The sequence below is a fragment of the Vulpes vulpes genome, chromosome 3 (genome assembly GCF_048418805.1).
Source record: "Vulpes vulpes isolate BD-2025 chromosome 3, VulVul3, whole genome shotgun sequence".
Lineage (NCBI taxonomy): Eukaryota > Metazoa > Chordata > Mammalia > Carnivora > Canidae > Vulpes > Vulpes vulpes.
The window spans coordinates 25,899,412-25,918,984 of NC_132782.1; the positions used below are offsets into that span (position 1 = coordinate 25,899,412).

The 19,573-nt window shown below is 39.5% G+C and overlaps 1 protein-coding gene across 9 annotated transcripts in view; it reads left to right on the forward strand.

Annotated features, from left to right (window-relative positions):
* Nucleotides 1-14,969, forward strand: part of ITPRID2 (ITPR interacting domain containing 2) — a 91,070-nt gene extending 76,101 nt beyond the window's left edge. For 3 of the 9 annotated variants that reach the window (XM_072752097.1, XM_026018402.2, XM_026018405.2), the window contains 8 exons: nt 117-1,289; nt 3,880-3,957; nt 4,040-4,167; nt 4,567-4,717; nt 5,742-5,807; nt 6,514-6,978; nt 13,097-13,214; nt 13,831-14,969. In XM_072752097.1, coding sequence (XP_072608198.1) covers nt 117-1,289; nt 3,880-3,957; nt 4,040-4,167; nt 4,567-4,717; nt 5,742-5,807; nt 6,514-6,978; nt 13,097-13,201 — 2,166 coding nt within the window. In that variant the 3' untranslated portion in view covers nt 13,202-13,214; nt 13,831-14,969. The remainder of the gene's footprint in view (nt 1-116; nt 1,290-3,879; nt 3,958-4,039; nt 4,168-4,566; nt 4,718-5,741; nt 5,808-6,513; nt 6,979-13,096; nt 13,215-13,830) is intronic. The other 6 variants (XM_072752099.1, XM_026018403.2, XM_072752100.1 and 3 more) reach the window with 3 other exon arrangements.
* Nucleotides 14,970-19,573: the final 4,604 nt, after the last annotated feature.

Here is a 19,573-nt window from a genome sequence, read left to right on the forward strand (position 1 = left end):
CCTAACTGAGGCCCTGTACTCCCCGGAAGTATACAAGCATCACGTCACTTTGGTATTTTTGCTGATGAAACTTCGTATTTGAAGTCTCCGTCTTCCCACCTGTTTCCCATTCCCAGGTTCCTGAGTCCTTGCAAGCCATGGGGAGTAGTGCTGACAGCTGCGACAGCGAGACCACCGTCACATCTTTTGGTGAAGAGCTTGTCACACCGACAGCACAGGATCAGCCTTATTTTAACGAATCCGAGGAGGAGTCTCTTAGCCCTCCTCCGAAGGGCTGGGAGAAGGCGGCACCGGCTGCTGCTAAGAGGTCAGACAGCCAGGATGCCCCGCAGCGCAAGCCTGCGGCCAAGTCCACCTGTGGCGCAGGCGACCGCACTTCTGAAGTCACTGAAACGGGACAGGGTTGGCCTCCAGCACAGCCAGCGGACTTGCCACGGGACGCCAGTGCCGAAAGCGATGTGGATAAAAGCAGTGAGTGTGAATTCGCCCACTATACCACACACCATATTCTGCAGTCGCTGGCTTCGATTGAAGCTGGGCACGGGGAGAAGGGCTCTGAAAATGCCACCGGGCCCCCCTCGCCCGCGGACAGAGTGAACACAGCTTTGCAGCGAGCTCAGATGAAGGTCTGCAGTCTGTCTCATCAAAGAGTGGGGCGCAGCCTGGTAAAATCCAAGGATCTGTTGAAGCAGAGGTACTTGTTTGCGAAAGCCGGCTACCCTCTCAGGAGGTCTCAGTCTTTACCGACCACTCTGCTGAGCCCAGTAAGAGTTGTATCCTCTGTCAACGTCCGGCTGTCCCCAGGAAAGGAGACCAGGTGCAGTCCCCCCTCCTTCACCTACAAGTACACACCTGAAGAGGAGCAGGAGTCAGGAAAGGAGGTGGCCGAGCCTGATGGCCAGTCTTTAGTTAAATCCACTATCTTCATCTCCCCGTCGTCTGCGAGGAAGGAGGCAGCGTGTCCGAGCGAGCTGACCCGCCTGGAGGAGCGCCGACCCCGAAGGACTCCGGCCCCCGCGTCCCCGTCCGCCTGTTCCCTGCACTCCGTGCGCCCCGAGTGGCCGGAGAGGCCCCTGTGCGAGCACATGCGGACCCTGAGCACTCACAGTGTTCCCAGCGTCTCCGGCGCCGCCTGCAGCGCCTTCGCCGCCCCTTTCGGGTGCCCCCACTCGCATAGACCTGCTGCCTACCCGTACCGGGCGTGCCCCGTGAGCCCCCCTTCTGCCGTGGAGATGCAGTTGCGAAGAGTACTGCACGATATTAGACACTCGCTGCACAATCTTTCACAGGTACGGGAAGAAGATGCTCCCGTTTCTTTTACTGATCCGAGCACCTCTTAACTCCCCCCCCCAGAGGCGGGGGCCCATCAGGCTCGATCCACCTCAGTTTTCGTAGGGGTCTAAGCATACGCGCCCCTGCCCTCCTCCCACCGTCCCTCCCGTCTCCAGGGGGGGCTGTAGCGGGTCCTGAGTGCAGCTGACCTCTCCGCTGGGATCTCCCTCCCTCCCTCCCTCCCAGAGGAGAGGCTGCTCATGGGGTAGCCTCCCTTCTTTAGCCTCTTCTCCACGGTCTGTTCTTAGGTCGTCCCTGTTATTAAACAAGTCTTCCCTGTCAGTACTTTCTCTCCTTTTCTCTGCCATTTGACTGTTTACCGCCTCTTTCCTCTCTAAGCCTCCCTCCCCATCGGCTTCTGTGGGGCCGTGCGCTCTTCTGGTTCTGCTCATAGCTCTCTAAGCTTTCCCCTCCATCTCCTGACTCCTGGTGCTGGTCTCCTGGCACAGGATGAGTCTGCTTCCACTGGGCTCAGAGACTGGAACTACCCCAGGAGAGAAAAAAAAAAAAAAATCAGGTAAAGTGTGCATTTGCCTAAAAATAGTCTATGTGTCTTGTCACGGTTAAAATTAATTGCTCTCAGATACCTTACGTGGGCTGGAAGTAATTCCCAAAAAAGGGTTTGAAAATAACTATAAATTGTCTTTAGGTTTGCATTTTCCATTTCCTTTCTGAATCTCTCCCCAGGCTACTTGTGTTTAGGCAGTTGAGGAAATAAGAATGGTAGTGTAGGGTGATGATCACAGCATTCAGCTAGGAGTCGGGCTTCAGAATGCGTGTAATAGATCCTTACGATGATATAATAGACAGGAAGCCACTAGGAAAGTAAAAATGAAAGTTGCAAGTTCTCTTAAGAGAGGGAGAGAGATCTATATTTTTTTAATTTATTACTGTTTTTCATTTTGTTTTGTTTTTAGAGAGGGAGGGGAGGAGTAGGGCCGAGGGAGAAGGAGAGAGAATATTAGGCAGGCTCCACGCACAGCACAGAGCCTGACACGGGGCTCGATCTCATGACTCTAAGATCACAACCTGAGCTGAGTTCAGGAGTCAGACGCTTAACCGACGGAGCCACCCAGGGTCCCCGAAAGTCACAGCTTCTTAAGTTATGTAGTAAAGTATATTTTCTTTTAAAGATCGTATTTATTTATTTATTTTTCAGAGAGAGAGAAAGAGAGTGGGAGGGGGCAGAGAGGGAGAAGGAGAGGGCCAGGGAGGGAGGCGGAAAGACTCTCAGGCAGACTGCGGTGAGCGCAGAGCCCAAGGTGGGGCTCGATCGCGGGACCCTGGATAGTGACCTGAGCCTGACACTTGAGCCACCTGGGCGCTGGGCGCCCCAGGGATACCTTCTTTTAAATAGAGATTTTATCCTCATGACAGTTGTCCCCTGATGATTTTTGCCCTAACCAGATGTGGGTATTTCTTCTTCCTCCTTACAAATCGCAGTTTGGTTTCTCTGTGAGCGGGACATCCAGCCTTTCAACCGTAATTACGTGAAACGTGGGGTTTCCGGAGCTCTGTTGCCTATGCCCTAATGGTGCACCTTTCTCTCTAGACCAGCTTGTCATTCTGCTCTGGATGTGGCCTTCTCCTCCTGGATGTCCCGTCAGTAACACAGCTAATTAGTCTTCTCACTGCCCCCGAGAGACAGATACTCCCTCTGGCCTGGTCTCCGCCTGTCCCCCCACTCTCATTCCTTGTGTGTGTGCCAGGGGCCAGGCCGCGTGCAGGCCCCTAAGCAGGTGTGCGTTCCGCGGCATCTGGTTTTACAGATACCCCTGTTTCTTGGTCTTTAACCTGGAATGCCCCACCCTGGCCTTTCTTTGCCCAACCTAGTGCTGTTTACTGCTGAGGCTCAGCTCAGGTGTCACCCACCAGAGCTGGGATCCTTTACTCACCTCCTCTAGGTTTTTGTTTGATTCCATCAAGTGCTCCCCTTCCACACCCCAACGTTGTAAGTTTTTTCTCACTTCTCTCTCTTTTTTTTTTTTCCTTAACACCATCAGAACACGTGGAGGCTGGGAAAGCCTTTTGCCTTCCTTTTGTCTTTTTTTCTTCACTGACTAAAGTAGTGACATGTGGTAGGTGCTTAACTATCTACAAGTAAGTGTGAGGATGGCTTGCTACTCTCTCCGGCAACTCAGTAATTTCCGGCAACTCAGTAATTCTCAGATAACTCAGTCATCTGAGAATTTGCTATCACTTCTACATTTTTTAGTTTTGTTTCTCTTTTCGACTTTCTTGAGGCAGGAGGGAAGTCGTACAAGACATAGATTTGAATGATACATATTTCTTTTTCCCTCCTTTGTTCCAAATAGACCGACTTACCCCCGAAACCGTTAGGAGTACTAGAGGTGGCAGTGGGGGCTGTCTCGGCTCCTGCTCACAAAACGAAGTGGGGTGTTTTTGGTAGCGTTTTGTTTTTGTTTTTGTTTTGCCTCAAAGAGAAAATTACGTAGGCCCTAAATTCCGCCTTTTTTAACACCTTAGATAATTTGGACGTAGCCGCTTTAACATTGATTTGTAATCATACTTTCGCTTTTTTTGAAGTACCCTATGACGAGAGGATCTGATCTTGCTGCTGCTCCATATAGTACCCAGAAATCATCTGTTCTACCTCTATATGAAGTAAGTGCTTATTTAGATCTTTTGTGTGTTACAGAGTAATTTATATGATTTAGAAGTATAATTTTGTCATACTGTATTTTAGAATACTTTTCAGGAGCTCCAGGTAATGAGGCGGAGCCTGAATTTATTTAGAACGCAAATGATGGATTTAGAGTTGGCAATGCTGCGTCAGCAAACCATGGTTTATCATCATATGACCGAGGAGGAAAGGTAAAAGTTCATTTTGTCTTAATGTAACTCAAAATATTCTTCATGCTAAAAAAAGCCTTGCCAACTTTTTTTATTTTTAAAGCTTCATTTTATGTCTACTGCTGTGTACTGTTCATTTTGTGAACCACTGTAAATTAGGGCCTAGTGTTTTACTAATTAAGCTGCTTTCAATGTATTAAGGAAGCCAGTGGTTGTAATCTGTTTTTTAGTTCGGAATATTTGGGAGAGAAGGTAGAGGAAGAAAGACTGTTTGTCCTACTGGTCACACCTATGGTTTTCGCTGTTGTGCTAATTTTTAGAACTTGCGATCTCAGTGCCTTCCACTGGCTTGTGAGAGAGTGGTGACTATGAATCTCCAAACTGCTTTTTTCAACCTTGCGCCTGTCATCATACCAATAGGTATGAAGTGGATCAGCTTCAGAGTTTGAGAAACTCGGTGCGAATGGAACTTCAAGACCTGGAACTGCAGCTGGAGGAGCGCCTGCTGGCCCTGGAGGAGCAGTTCCGTGCCGTGCGCATGCCTTCTCCCTTCCGCTCCTCAGCTCTTGTGGTACGGTACCTTGGGGGTTGTCAGCAATTTTCGCTTAGGATTTATTTACAATGTTCCACATAATTTAGGACAAATGCCTTAATTTTAAAACACTTACTGTAATGGCATTGAGGCAAGCAGAATGTTTCAGGAAACTTTCCCACAAATCAGTTGAATGTGCAAGTTGAGATTCATTAGTCTAGTTAGAAACATGCTGAAAAATGTTAATCACATTTTTTAATAAAGAATAAGGAGAAATACAAAATTTAGGGGTTTTAAAGGAAAAATGATAGTGGGTTAATATATGACTAACTTACATTTTAATCACTGCCTGTAACTAACTGCCAAGAACATAAATCTGTATTTCGCTCAGTCTTTTATTCCTTTTTTTGCCTCCAAATAACTATTCCTTTATAATTTTTTTTTCCTTATTCTGGACTCTTTGCCAGTCTTAATGTTTTTTAAGGAATCAAATGAGATCTTTTTTAAAGGCAGACAACAGGTATACAGCCAAGAGAATAAAATATTTTTTCTTTGTTTTGTATCACTTTTCAAACTTCTGTTTCTTTGCAGGAAATGTAAACTTCAGCAGTTGATTATTTTTGCTATTATCTTTGCAGTTGTAAAATACATTGTTTTGACATGTTGAAACGGTCAACTTTTCTATCCTTGATTTTGTTAACAATAAATCTGTGCACGTGTGTACACATATGGAGTAGAATGAGTAGAATAGGAATGTGTATTACACATACGTGTGTGTGTGGTAGGGAATAAGACTGATGAATGTCTTTTTCCATAAAAGGTTTCAATCCATTATTCTGAGAAATGTGTGTTGGTACAGCAGAGAATGAGAACATCTTCCATGTACCTTCAGGCACAATAACATATTTTATAGGATCCCATGACAGTAGAGAGTAACCTTTGTGACATAAAAGAATGTTGCAGGGTGATAATTAGCCAATTCATTTATTATGAAACACTTGCATTTTGAAAAAATATTTTATACATACATACATATGTATATATATTGTTCTTATTTTTTCAGGGAATGTGTGGCAGTAGGAGCGCTGATAACTTGTCATGCCCTTCTCCATTGAATGTAATGGAACCAGTAAGCCTCTCTCCTTTCAAATCACTGGGGAAGGGAATGATATGACATTTCATAAACACACAATTTTCCTGGTGTAGATGAAATGTTTTGGTTATTAAATGTAGAATTTGACCTGAGCTAAATTGACTGAAAGTGACTTTGGCACTTCTGAAAGTCTTTTGCCATCTTAGGCCACTAGAAAGCAGTTAATTGCAATGGTGATTTATCTTTATGGTATAAAGTAGGTAATGCGTTATAAGAAGTATTTAATTTATGCTCCAGAGGAAGTGTGCCTTCATAGTCTGATTCCAGGTCCTTTCGGTAGTTGGATCTGTAAGATGACTACTTTTAGAACGAAAGTCTGATTTTTTATTATATTTTAAAGAAATTGGTTAATTTGAGTGCAAAAGCATATAAGTGGCTATTTTTTTTCACTAGTTACTAATCCTTAACAAGTAATTTGGACACCCATGCAGTAACAAGTAAAATTTCATCCAACTGTATAGTCTGGTTATGTATTTTATGGCCTTCTCTCACCGTGAATTTGCATTTTCCTACATTTTTGCAAATAAAACTCGGTAGTTCCTAAATGAATGAATTAGAATCATGTCTTCACAATCTAAAGATTTTTAAGTGATTTTTGGCAGTAATCACTGCTAGAATTTTAATCTTTTTACTACCAGTCATAATTTCAAGGGAGAAGAATTGCAGTTTTTCTGATTTCCAGGTCACTGAACTGATGCGGGAACAGTCCTATCTGAAGTCCGAATTGGGCATGGGACTTGGAGAAATGGGATTTGAAATTCCTCCTGGAGAAAGCTCAGAATCAGTTTTCTCCCAAGCGACATCAGAGTCCTCTTCAGTATGTTCTGGTCCCTCCCATGCTAATAGAAGAACTGGAGTACCTTCTGGTGATTTAGTGGGCAAACCTAAGACTCATCTGGTACCAAGCAAGAAAGTATTCCGAGCATCAGTGGCCCTGACGCCCACTGCTCCTTCTAGAACGGGCTCTGTGCAGACACCTCCAGATGTGGAAAGCTCTGAGGAAGTTGGAGCAGCTGAAGAAGCCTCGGAATTTGTAGGACCCAAATCTGAAGTGGAAGAAGGGAATGGAAAAGTCCCATTAATGACAGCTGCTGAGGAAATGCATAAAAATGTGGAGCAAGATGAGTTGCAGCAAGTCATACGGGAGGTGAGTAAAATCTATGCTTAATCTATTTGGCAGTATATGTTGGAGGAGGTTTTATTTGAACTTTATAAAGTATTCCTTTGATTTACTGTATTCGCTAATTTTCAGAGAGCTTTCCCATTGACCTCACTCACGTCTATTAAGATATGTTTTTAATGGCATCTCTGCAAATATTATCCTCCAGTATGAAATAATAAGTATAAAGAATATCTATTTGGCTTAATGGATGATAATATATGGAAGATACAGAAGTTGTTGAAAGATACAAATACAGAATGAAAAGAAGGTTTACTCTGAGTGATAGCATTATGCAAACCATAGTTCAAGGTTACCAAAAGGACTGCAAAAAATTAAGAAGACTGGTAGCCAAAGGTCAAAAGTTAATAGAGAAAATTTTAAAACAGCTGTTTTGGATGCTAGGATCAGGCAATAAGAAGGAGTAGTATATATATATATATATATATATATATCATTTAAAAAGTGAGAGTCCAGATCAAAATATTTGATGGCTTTTAATTTTTTCCTTTTTTCCCCAAATCACACTGTGTCTGGTGCAAAATGTAATAGAGTGCACAGGATAAAAATTACACATGTTGAATATATATTTTTCAATCTATTCTTTTAAGAGTAACTCTAGGAAGAACCATAATTACCCATAGTTCTTCCCACTGATACTAAAACCCGTGATGAGAAAGGATCTTTCCATTATTAAAAGCGGGGGGATATCCTATACATCTTAAAAAATAATCATTTCATAAAAGTCTTAATGAAGGGTGCCTGGGTGGCTCAGTTGGTTAAGTGTCTGCCATCAGCTCAGGTCATCATCCCGCGGTCCTGGGATCAAGCCCCACATTGGGTTCCCTGTCTAGCGGCAAGTCTGCTTCTCTTTTTGCTCCTTAGAGAATAAAATAAATAAATAAAATCTTTTTAAAAAATAAAAATAAAAATAAATTAATATAATCTTTAAAAAGAAAAACAAGAGTCTTAATAAATATGTTGCTCTGTAAGGGATAAAGGAAAACTACATATCAGATGTGAGATCCTGAAGCTTAAAGACTAGGAAGGTAATTAGTAGGACTAATTCAGGAAACAATAAAAAAATTACAGAGAGAAACATGTAGTCTAATGTATTCAAAAATTTAGAAATGGAAAAGGTCAAAATGGGCCAGAGAAATTAGGGTCAGTGGCTCCCTGTTTTAAATCTACATATTTCCAGTAAATTCAGCAGTGTGAACCTAATGTGTTTTAGGAATTAATGTGTGAGTAACATAGAACGAGTTTGGTTATAGGTCAAGAATGGTGGCAACAGACCAGAATCTTCCCCTCAAATGGACCATTGATCCTCTGGGTCCAGAGATTAGTTTATGTGTATTAATTATGTGCCATCATTCATAGCTGCATAATAGTAGCTTGAAAAGTACATTAAAAATAAATACAGCCGTTTTACTATGGTATGATATATACACATTCCTACACACTTGTGCTGTGTACATGGGTGCAGTAATAACCACAGACCTTTGGAGAAAATAGGATGAGAAGCATAACCCAAACTTTAGCAGTGAGCTATTTAAAAGAAGACAGAAACCTAGCAAAAATCGTAGCACAACTTTATACATGTTAAATGCTTAAGAAATACGTAAATACTGCAATAAATATGGTACTTGACCTTGAAAAAAAATACCTGAAATTTGCTTGTGGAACTGGGCTTGGGAAGGGTTGCAGCTTGTGAGGTATTGCAAGGTAGCAGAGAGTGAGATGAAATCCAGCAGACAGTTTTAATACCAGATGTGGGTAGGTGTGGCTCATGACACAGTGATCGGAGCTGGCTGGTAGATAGTGAGCGTCTGTGTATTGTGCTGCGTCCCTGGGTTCTGCTGAACGCAATTATCTGCCTTCACCCAGTGTTTCTTATGGAGGAAGCTGCACACAGACACGAAATTTATATTATACTCAAGTCGTTCTCCTAATATTTCAATCAGATGGAGACAAATTTACATTTTCAAAACCAGCATTGTAGTAGAAGAGACTGCCTGCTTACAATTTTTCATGACATGAATTACCAGCTTAAAGTTTAAAAGGTCTTAATTCTATAAATGGATTTGTTCTACAAAAGTAATTTTTGTAAGTTGATTGTGTGTAGACAGCTAATGTTTAGCAAGTGCCGTAAATCCACCTTGCTCAGTTAGATGCAAATGATCATAATCCATTCTTATTTATATGTTTCACATCAAAGATTAATTGTTCCATGAAATTAAGTAATTATTCTTCTCCACATTATATTTATTTATTGAAGAAGTAAGTTTTAATGTACTTTTTTTCTTCCCCTAGAAATGGGATTTTTTTGTTGCCTTTAGCTTGCTTTAATTTGAAAGTTTTCCTTGAAAAGTCAACTTAATTTCGCTTGTTTGGCATAAATATTCTCTGAATGAACACTTAAGACCTCATTTCTAAAGTTGTTAGTAGGTGGCCTGGTGAGTGCTGTGAGTAATTTCCAAGGAATGAAGCATTCCTAGACCGAACATTGATTCTTTGGCTGATAGAACATAGTATATGTTCTTTGATCCTAGGGAAGTATTTGATCATTTATATGGAACCTCCCTCCCATAAAATGGGAAAGATTTTAAAATTCCAAAGGCATTTAAACTGATATGCAAGGCAAATGTTTGAGGAAGTTTTCAAAATTGGTTACTAAACCCATTCATTAGAAACTCCTTAACCAACATTTGGCATAGTTTGGAGGAGGTTGGGCTTAACATTTGCCCTTTTGCTGTTTACAGATGAGGACTTACCAAGCAAAACGTATAGGTGAAACAAGGTGTTGTTAAGAGGAATTTTGATGTACTTAAGAAAATAAACGGTTTGAAGCACTTAAAAAACATACGTTATTAGATAAGTTAGTCTGATGCCATTTATAATTTTAAAAAGTAATTTGTGTTGATGCTGTCTTAGCTCAGTGATAGCGGTGTTCTGTTGAACTTTGTTTACAGAATATGTAAAATCCAGATTAGTCTTTTTTTTTTTTTTCCAGATTAGTCTTGATGCCATTCCTTCCAAATCCATAATCTTTTAATACATATGGTACTGAATTCCTGTTTTTGTTAAAGCTAACATATCAGCTACCAAGAAAACTAAATTAGACGCTGCCTTTCCAGTCGATTCTGTGCCCCTGACACCATTAACAAAGCCACTCTTCAGGACGGCAGGATTTAAGCTTGGGTTGAGCAGTTTTGCAGGTGAAGATTAAGCGTGTTTGGCAGACACACGTTCAGGGAAGTTTTCTTACCGCGCTCATGGGTGCGTGAAAACAATGATGTCTGTCGGGTCTTTGTTCTCATCATTTCACCATATGTGAAGTGAAAAAGTATGCTCTCATTATAATGTGTTAATACAGTAGAATTCTTTGGAAGGAGAACTCTGAAAGTCCTTTCAGACAAATGTTTAATACACTCATTCATTCAGTAACAAAGCTTTTGTCAGATTAAAGGTACAGATCGTCTGTGTTGTGGTGGGGGAAAATCACACTCCTAGAATTTGCCCAGGTGGTCTGTGGTAGATGTAATCAGTGGCCTGAAACGGTTTAGGATTACTCAAAAAAAAAAAAAAATTAAACGATTACTTAATAGAATAAATGAGCATGTGCCATAGGAGCAAATCAGCAGAATTATGCCTCAGAATAAACGTAGACTGCTTTTCTCTTGAGGGAGGTCTTCTTTTTTGTTGAATGAAGCTCCTAGGCTTGGTTCATGCCTTTTAGTATCTTGACTGCCGTCCACCTGACCTGCTTCATATTGTACATGTGTTTTGGCAGATGCCTGTGGCCCGGCCTCCGGGCCTGCAGTCGGTCTGCTTATGTCGAGTGAGGATCCTTTCCTTTATGTCACTCAAGTCTGTGTTTGGCCTGTACCACTTTTTGGAAATTGTGGCCGTAAGGGCAGTTTCCCATCCATCCCAATGGAGTTTGCTCCTCATCCTTGCCCCCTCCCTATGCAGCATGCAGGACTTGGGAGCTAATTCGTTTGTCCATACATTTAGTCCTTCCATACATTACTAAAGGCATTTTGTTGTTTTCAGTGTTCGTCTGTCTACCGTTCTTTGTTCTTCTACTTTCCGCGTCAGATGTGGTGTCTCTGTCACTCTCACGCCTTCGCTCCGTATGGCCTCTCTGTCTCTCATTCATTCGGACATCTACGGAGCACGCGCTTTATGCCAGGAGACGTTGATGAGTGAGACCCAGTTCTCTCCCTGGGTAGCTCGCCGCACAGCACCCCCTGTCTGACCCCCCGTTGCTGCCCCAGGCCCTTCTCCTCCCTGGTGGGGACCATCTGTGAGCAGCACACCTTCCTGCTCTCCCCCCTCACCCAAGGTGCTCTTGCTCCAGTTTTCTGTCCTCACTGTGACCTCAAGTTGCCCCGAGTTTTCGTTGACCTACTACTTTAAAGTCTGCCATTCTCCAAGAACTTTGTACTTTTTCCTCTTGTAGCCCATGCTGGCCTCTCATTTTCTGTTCTTGTGTTTTAGTGAATTAATACATTATTTTTTCCCTCATAATGTTTTATGAAGGAATATTCATTTTGTACCCGCCTAGATTATAGCATCCTCCTTGGTCGTGCTTCTTTAACTCCTTATTCCAGTAATATCTGTACCCTCAAAAAAGGCTGGCACACATTTTTGGTTCGTGGAGGATACTTTCTGGCTTCTGTTTTATTTTTTGGATGATGATGACAAAAGTTAATAAAATTGCCATATTGCATGGAATAACAGCACTGGGAAGATTGTACTACTCATTGTCTTCTGTAAATACAGATTTGCAGAGGTTCTGATTCAACACGTTGTGTTTGTGCTTATAATACATTGTGGCTCAGAGATTCTGGTTTTCATAATATTTGTATCCAACATATATTCAATTAAAAGTAAGTCCGAAGTACCATGAAAGTCAGTAACTTCTCATGATGTTTAAAGCTTAGCAATATTGGTAGAAGGTAAAAGGAGAGGTTTATATTTAGTTAAATATATTCCAATACAGATGGTTGGTAGCTAAGGAGCATTTGTTTCCATGAGTACTTCCGTATAAATCTATGTATTGTGTACCAGTTTTGCATGACAGGTTAATACAGAGCCATTTTTGGAAAGACTTCAACTGAGATGTGTTCAGGATGTACTTAGGAACATTTTAGGAAATAGATCAGGCTGACAGGAAACTGTGGAAATGTAGAATTTTTAAAAGCTAGTTGAAAGTGTCTCAAGTTCTAATTTGGGAAGACATTATCAGTTTATTCCAGGAAATCCACATTTAAAGCCTTCACAAAGTGCTATTTGGAGGTGATGCTGTATCATTCCAGAGAGAAAGGCACGGACAGGCGTGGGTAATGTCTGGGCATCTGGAAGAGACAATCTGGGTGGAATTATCATCGCCCTTACGTCCGTTGACCTTTTCCACCAATAATATGAGATTGTATATCCTTGTCTGAAGAAAAAATTTCAGAGAGATAACAAACCTCTACCATACAACTAAAGAAGAATTTATTTCTTTGTGGTTGTTCAGAGGATGTTTTTCATGGTTTAAAATTAATTGTACTAAATTATTTCTTCTTTCCACTTAAAGCGTGCAAGTTAGGTTCAAACGATATATAACTTTCACATACTTGGTCTTCAGTTGTTATAAACAGGCAATAGACTGATACGTTAGTTTGCCATTCATGAGTTTTCTTAAATAATGAGAACACAAAGTGTACTGTTGATTACCATTCCAAAATAGACCTTAATAAAAACATTAAAGTGAATCTAACATTTAATCAGTTCTCCTACGTTGTTTTGTGTCATGAAGCAAATGAAGTTTTTTAGTCCATAAAATAACATTTTTAATGTTCTCAACTTAAGAATTGTGATGTTATTTTATAATGGAGTTATCGGAGTTAATGCCGGACCACACACCGGCCTGGGTTTGAGGACAGACGGACAGGATTCTTCACTACCTCTCTGTATTTCATGAGGGTTTACATGAGGGTTTCTCTCTGGCTTGGCTGATTACAGGAATTAAATGCTCTTTGTATTTTTCCAAAAACAGAAAAAGTAGATTATAGTCATATTGTTAAATTCTTATTTTTCTCTTTTTCTATTCTAGATTAAGGAGTCTATTGTTGGCGAAATCAGACGGGAAATTGTAAGTGGACTTTTGGCAGCAGTATCTTCAAGTAAAGCATCTAATTCTAAGCAAGACAGTCATTAAATGGGATTTCTAGGTAAATTTTTCTGAAATTTAAAAAAAAATTTTTCTAAATTTTTTTGCTTAGCTAAATAACTACTTAGTTTTGAATGCTTTGCCTTCTTAGTTCCCAGGACTGTTTCTCTGGCTAATTTTTAATTTTAAAATGTATATTATAGGTAGTCCTGCAGTGTGAAATACTCATTCAGCCCCATTGGAAGTGCAAGCAAGTAAATTGCATAATATCCACTTCCAGGGGACTATCGATAGTGTGTTATTTTACTGAAGTTACATTATAGTAAATAACGTACTGGAATTGAAGAAATCAGAACTTTCAAACTTGAGCATTATTTTGGTACCATTCGCTATAATGGTATTTCAAATGTGTGATTTATGGACCAAGATTTTCAGACTTAATCACAAATTCTTATCTTTCTTAATTTTTGTCTTTTAAAGAAAAGTATCCCATAGGCCCATATCTAATCATATCATAATTTATAAAGAAGGATGTATTTATATATATATTCACACATACATATATACACACACGCATATATATACATATATTTAGAAAATATTGTCATCCTTTTAAAGAATCTTTTAATACTGATATTTGAAAGATGTTTAAAGCTCATTTCTCTTTCTTTTTTAAGGTTGGTATGGATCTTATTGGCTATGCGGTGTTGGAGTTACCAATGACATACACTGGTGGAGGTGTTATTTGTGCTTCAGAAGATACTTGCTGCTGAGCTGGGCTACTGTATACCGTGTACAATGTTTATTTCTTCTATGCATATCTTTTTTAAAAACATACATAGAAACTTAGGCACTTTGCTGACTGTATTTCTTTTCTAAACTACCAAAACTGTAGCCATTTGAAAAGCCTAATATTTATTTGTATGTCAATATTTTCCAATTCATTCCCTACATAGAATTAATTTTAAAACTTGAAAACTTCCAGACTTAACCAACTTATAAATAACATATTTCTCCAGACTAGCTTCTTAAAACACTGACCTCTATGAGGTATTTACTGTGCAATAACTGATTTCATTTTTTGAGAGCTTGAAGCAACCAATGATTTTCCCTCCACTGCTGTTAATTAGTGTCACTTCCAAGAAGAAAAATTGTTCTGTTGTAAAAATTGCTCTTAATTCTTGAGGAGGTTTACTAATAGCAGTAGGATAGAATTGTATGAGGTTACCTACAACTACTTAATGTTCTTACACTGTAAGCATTGTTACTTTACCAAGATAAATGTAATTTTATTATAGCTTATATAGTATTTTTCTTTTGGAAACATGCCTTACATTAAACACTATACTTTTTGCGTTGTCCAGACTTCTTATAAGGAGATGTTTCTTCTTCTGTCTTTTAGACTGAATAGTAGAGTATTGCCAAAATAATGGGACCTCTGACTTGAATGGATAGAAATGAATAAGCTGGTTTTGGTTTTCAAAATGGAAGTAATCTAGATTTGTTCTCCTCATAATAAATGGTTTTAAATCAGTTTTAACTAGTGAGAACTGTTTGTTTGCAGGGGGGAAGAAAAGGAAGGTGGTTTCCTGTTGGTTTGTATGTATTAAATGTGTAAAGTAACAACCAAATTTATTAGAATTATTCCTTTAGCATTTATGATTTTCAACTCTTATTATATTTCTTTGTGTGAAATTTTAATCAAAAGTGGCTGAGATGTTCTTTGAAGGAACATCTAAAAGGTTTATAAATGTTTGAATTATCACACAAAGGCTGATTTCTAAAAATAAAACAATAAAGTATTTATTTTGCCTAACATCTTTTTAATAGTTTCTTTTCTCTAACTACAACGTGAAGAATTTGGATTTGATTTGATGAGTAACAAATAAGGTCCAAAGGAATTGGATATAACCTAATAGGTCGATATTCTCTTTTCCTCAAGATGCTCCTATGGTGCTTTGCAAAATACACTTAAGACGAGACCACCCTGGAGAAACAGCTTACTGATGCCTCTTGGTCTCCTCTAGTTCTGTGGTCCTAATGATTACCATCTGAAGCCAAATAAAACTTCCCTTTAAAATGTACTGTTAAGCTCCAAAGAACAGATTAAAGTGTTATTTTATTCTCTGGACAAATTATTCAATTTAGTTGATTCTAGTATCAGTAATGAGATATATAAACCAGGCACCCAGTACTGAAAGTAATACAGGCATCAGTGATTTGAACTGTTCAGCTTCATAGCCACTTAAAGTTCATTTCTGACAATTAAGATACCCAGAGTTTGAGAATCAAAATTAGAGACGTAACAGTTGCAGTAACAGACTGAGCCAATGGGCAAATTATTCCTATAGTGTGTGAATGAAATAAAATGAACTTTACAATTAGAGTTTCATCCTTCTCTCCATTTTAAACCTTTGTGTTTAAAAGCCACCGAGCCAGCTGCTGCTATGTAGAAATGAATGAGAGGTCTACAAACCAGATGGAAGAACAAGGCATCTTTTTTATATATGGGTGAGTTTATGGTACCAAAAACTATGAAGCATTATAAGAATTTGAGAGAGTGTAGCGTGGGTGGTCACAGAAGTCTTTACCAAGAAGATGTGGTTTGTGTAAAGTCTTAAAAAATGGGAAGTGGAAAGGATGGGGTTCAAATAAGAATATTTGTAAAGGTTATTCAGAATGTATAAGTTGAGCTTGAATTACTATGTGTGTGATGAAGAAATGTTTTTAAGAACCCAAGTTGTCTGTAGCTTGCACATGTGCTGAGAGCCTGAAGAAAGAAGGCATAGAAGAAAAAGAATCTTGAAATGGTGATTTGGAATTTGGGAGTCACCATGAATGATATACCATGGACAAAACTGGGCAGCTACTCACACTTGAGTACATATTGTTCCTCCAAAAACATTCAGTTGAATTTCAGTAACATTTAAAATATGCATTACATCAGTTAAGACTATTTGCTCAGCTGGCCATCTTCAACTTTCTAAAAAAAAAAAAAAGTTTTTAGAGAAGTTTTAGGTTTACCATACGCTTCAACTTTTTTAGAGGACAGTAAGAATACAGTAAAGTGCATGTGAAATAATGTAAAGGAAAAGTCTTTGGGGCGCCTTGGTGGCTCAGCAGTTGAGCATCTGCCTTCGGCTCAGGGCGTGACCCTGGAGTCCTGGGATCAAGTCCCACATCAGGCTTCCCCACATGGAGCCTACTTCTCCCTCTACCTCTGTCTCTGCCTCTGTCTCTGTGTCTCTCATGAATAAATAAAATATTTAAAAAAAAAAGTCTTTGGAGGATTCCTGAAGAGATGGTGCACTGCCCATGCTCCTCACTTGTCCACATGGGAGTTTGGTGCTAGTTGAAGAATAATACAAAACCAAAGTATGAATTCTCCTTTTTTTCTGTTTCTCTCTCCTGGAAAGGAAGAATTGATAACTTAATTGATAACTTCCAAGAAGTGGGAAGAGGAAACATTCTATCTTGTAATTAAAGCTGAGGATCTAAGTTGTAAGTTATATATGACAGATTATTAGGATCTTTTATAAATGTTGAAATCATTTAATTAGCACTTATCCTGGCTGCATTCTAAATGGAGAAGGTTTAAGATGTCCTATTTAATTAATAGCTCCTCTCCTCTATGGTTTTTATTTCTGTTTATGACTGTTAAATCTGGCCCTTTACCTTGTTCACTTTGTTCTCATTTGCACAACTGATGCTCTTTCTCACTGTGCTTATATACAGGAAGTCAGTGTGCTTAGCAGTAAATTAGGATTGTACTCAAACATTCACATCAAATAGCAGTGTCCATTTGCTCGCAAGCCCTTTCAGTACCCCAAAGGAGACTAAATCTAGGGGATAATGGTCACCTAGCTTACTTACTCAACAGCATTCCCTCATTTAATAAAAGTTTGCTGGAGGGGCACCTGGGTGGCTCAGTTGGTTAAGCGTCAGCCTTTGGCTCAGGTCGTGATCTCGGGGGTCCTGGGCTGCCCCTGCCATGGGCCAGGCCCCTCACTCAGGAGTCTGCTGCTCCTACTCCCTCTCCCTTTACCCCTTCACGAACTCCTACACTCTCAGGTGCGCTCTCTCTCAAAACCTTAAAAAGTTCACTAGATACCTACGCTTTACAAGGTTCTCAGCTTATGAAGATGGATGTATAAAGAACGAATAAGAGCACATTCTAAGGACAAGCAACAGAGTACACTGATTAGACCTTTGAAGGAATCAATACATTTAGGAATTAGATTTTCTTTTTTGTCCATTTTTTAAAAATCCAATGAGATCTTTAAATGGATAGAAAAGCATATTAAGTATGCTGTAGGTAATGTGAGTGGGAATGATATGAAAGGTAATGCATTTTGAAGAGCAGAGTTCAGAATAACAGAACTGGAACTGAGAAAAGAATGTTGCTTTAGTTTAGAAATAAAAATATTTGAAGTAGTGATAAAATATTTTAAGGAAAAATAACTGGTTTATCTGTAAGCTAAGGAGGAAAAAAGGAAACTTGGGAAGTTACTTTAGCTACACTACCTACACAAGAACCATACAAATATAGAGAAAACATGCACTTTATAAATATTTGTATGTTCTTATGGTTTTAGAAAACCTACAGTATTCTGTTGTCTGGATGCCCATATTGATTTAGATCTATAAAAATGTTCCTTGAATCATCCTGGCTGTCATAAATATGCTTTTATGGAATCAATAAAAATAGTACCGAATGGACACGTGTACTCAATTTGGACACCTGAATGGTAGGTACTACGACAACAATGAGAATGTTTTCAAGCAGTCAGAAGTTCATGTTTTATGCTAAATTATTTTCTGTTCTTAATACTAATGTGCGTAAATCTTACAGTTTTCCTAAGCAAGCAATTTATCAGTGTAACACACCTTACAAAGGAAGCCTCTTTATAGTTTTCTGCCTTTAGAAATAGTGTTACATGTCATATATTTAGCTTCATATAATATAGGAATGTAAATGTTCTTCTGTGTTCTAGACACATGCACGTATTAATAAAACACCTATTTTTCCAGTGTAATAAGCTTACAGCTGGTCATAAGGAGTGTTTCTGTTAAATAAAAGTGGCTAGACATCATATTTCTGCAGGTACTTCCTCAGAAAACAAGAAACTAGATTACTAGAAAGGGTAACAACATGTTTTAAGCAAGAGGGCTTAGTAATAAATAATGAGATTCAAATCATCACTGACTTGACAAAAATATACACATTTCTAGTGGTTAAGGCCCAAGCTGACTCCATATCTCTACCATGTAGAATTAGGATGGTGATAACCAGTACCTCTTTTACAGAGTTGTTAGACAAATGTAAATACACAGCACAGGGCTTGGTCGGTGGTGGTGGTGGTGGTGGCAGCGGTGGCAATGGTGGTCATGATGGGTAGAAATAGGGTGACTGGTACATGAGGTTTGGCAAATTCAGCTTCATATAGAAGAGAAAACATGAATTTATAGATTCAGGCTGGATTTTTCATCGTCATCATGTTCTTTCAAGTACTAGAACGAGGACTGGAAAAAAGACCTCTGATGCTCCTACTTCGTGAAAGGTGAACATTATTGTGTTCAAAACAATACAAAAGAAGTTTTGTTCTTTGGGACAAAAATTTTTGTTTGTGGAATACCACTTAGAGCAATGCTTTGCAAGCTTCAATATGCATAGAAATCAAATCATTGCCGATCTTGTAGATGTGAAGGTTCTGCCTAAGTAGACCTTGGTCCTATTTCCGGGGTCCAAATTTTTGTGTTTCTGAAAGCTCTCAGGTAAGACTGATGCTGCTAGTCCGTGAACTGAACTTCAGTAGCAAGGATTTAGATTAATAGGTCTTACTGCCTATATGCCAGATGCTTTGTTAAGCAGAGAAATTTGTTAAGCAGAAAAAGAACTTTTTGTCTCTAGGGAGATGTCACCTTAGAGGCTCCCTTCAGGAAACTTTTAATGACAGCCCAAAATTCAAAACTGAGAACAAAGGCAAGTACTGCACGTAAAGGAAGAAACTATGAGGGGAACAACCTAAGGCCACGTGGAAATGTAGAGTTGTCTGGACAGACCTGTTGGCAACAAGAATTGAGCAAGCAAAGCGCTGTCTTGCGTTAATGACAGCAGGTGAGAAGTCTTTATGCTGTGTTGACTGGACGTTGAGAAGACGCAGACAGTCTGAGGCCTTCTGAAGTCAGGAACCACTCAAGAACCAGGATGAGACCCAAAAAGGTGCAAAAAAGGAATGAACTGGCTCTGGAGATGCTATAGAAAGAGGAGATCAGCTCTACAGTATGGAATTTGTTCCAGTCAGTGGTATGTGGAGAAGTTTACCAATCTTTTGGGGAAGGGAGTAGTGAATAAAAACATTTACACCTGTGTCAAACCCATTGTAGTATGTTACTTACATTTCGAATTGTTTAGTGTAT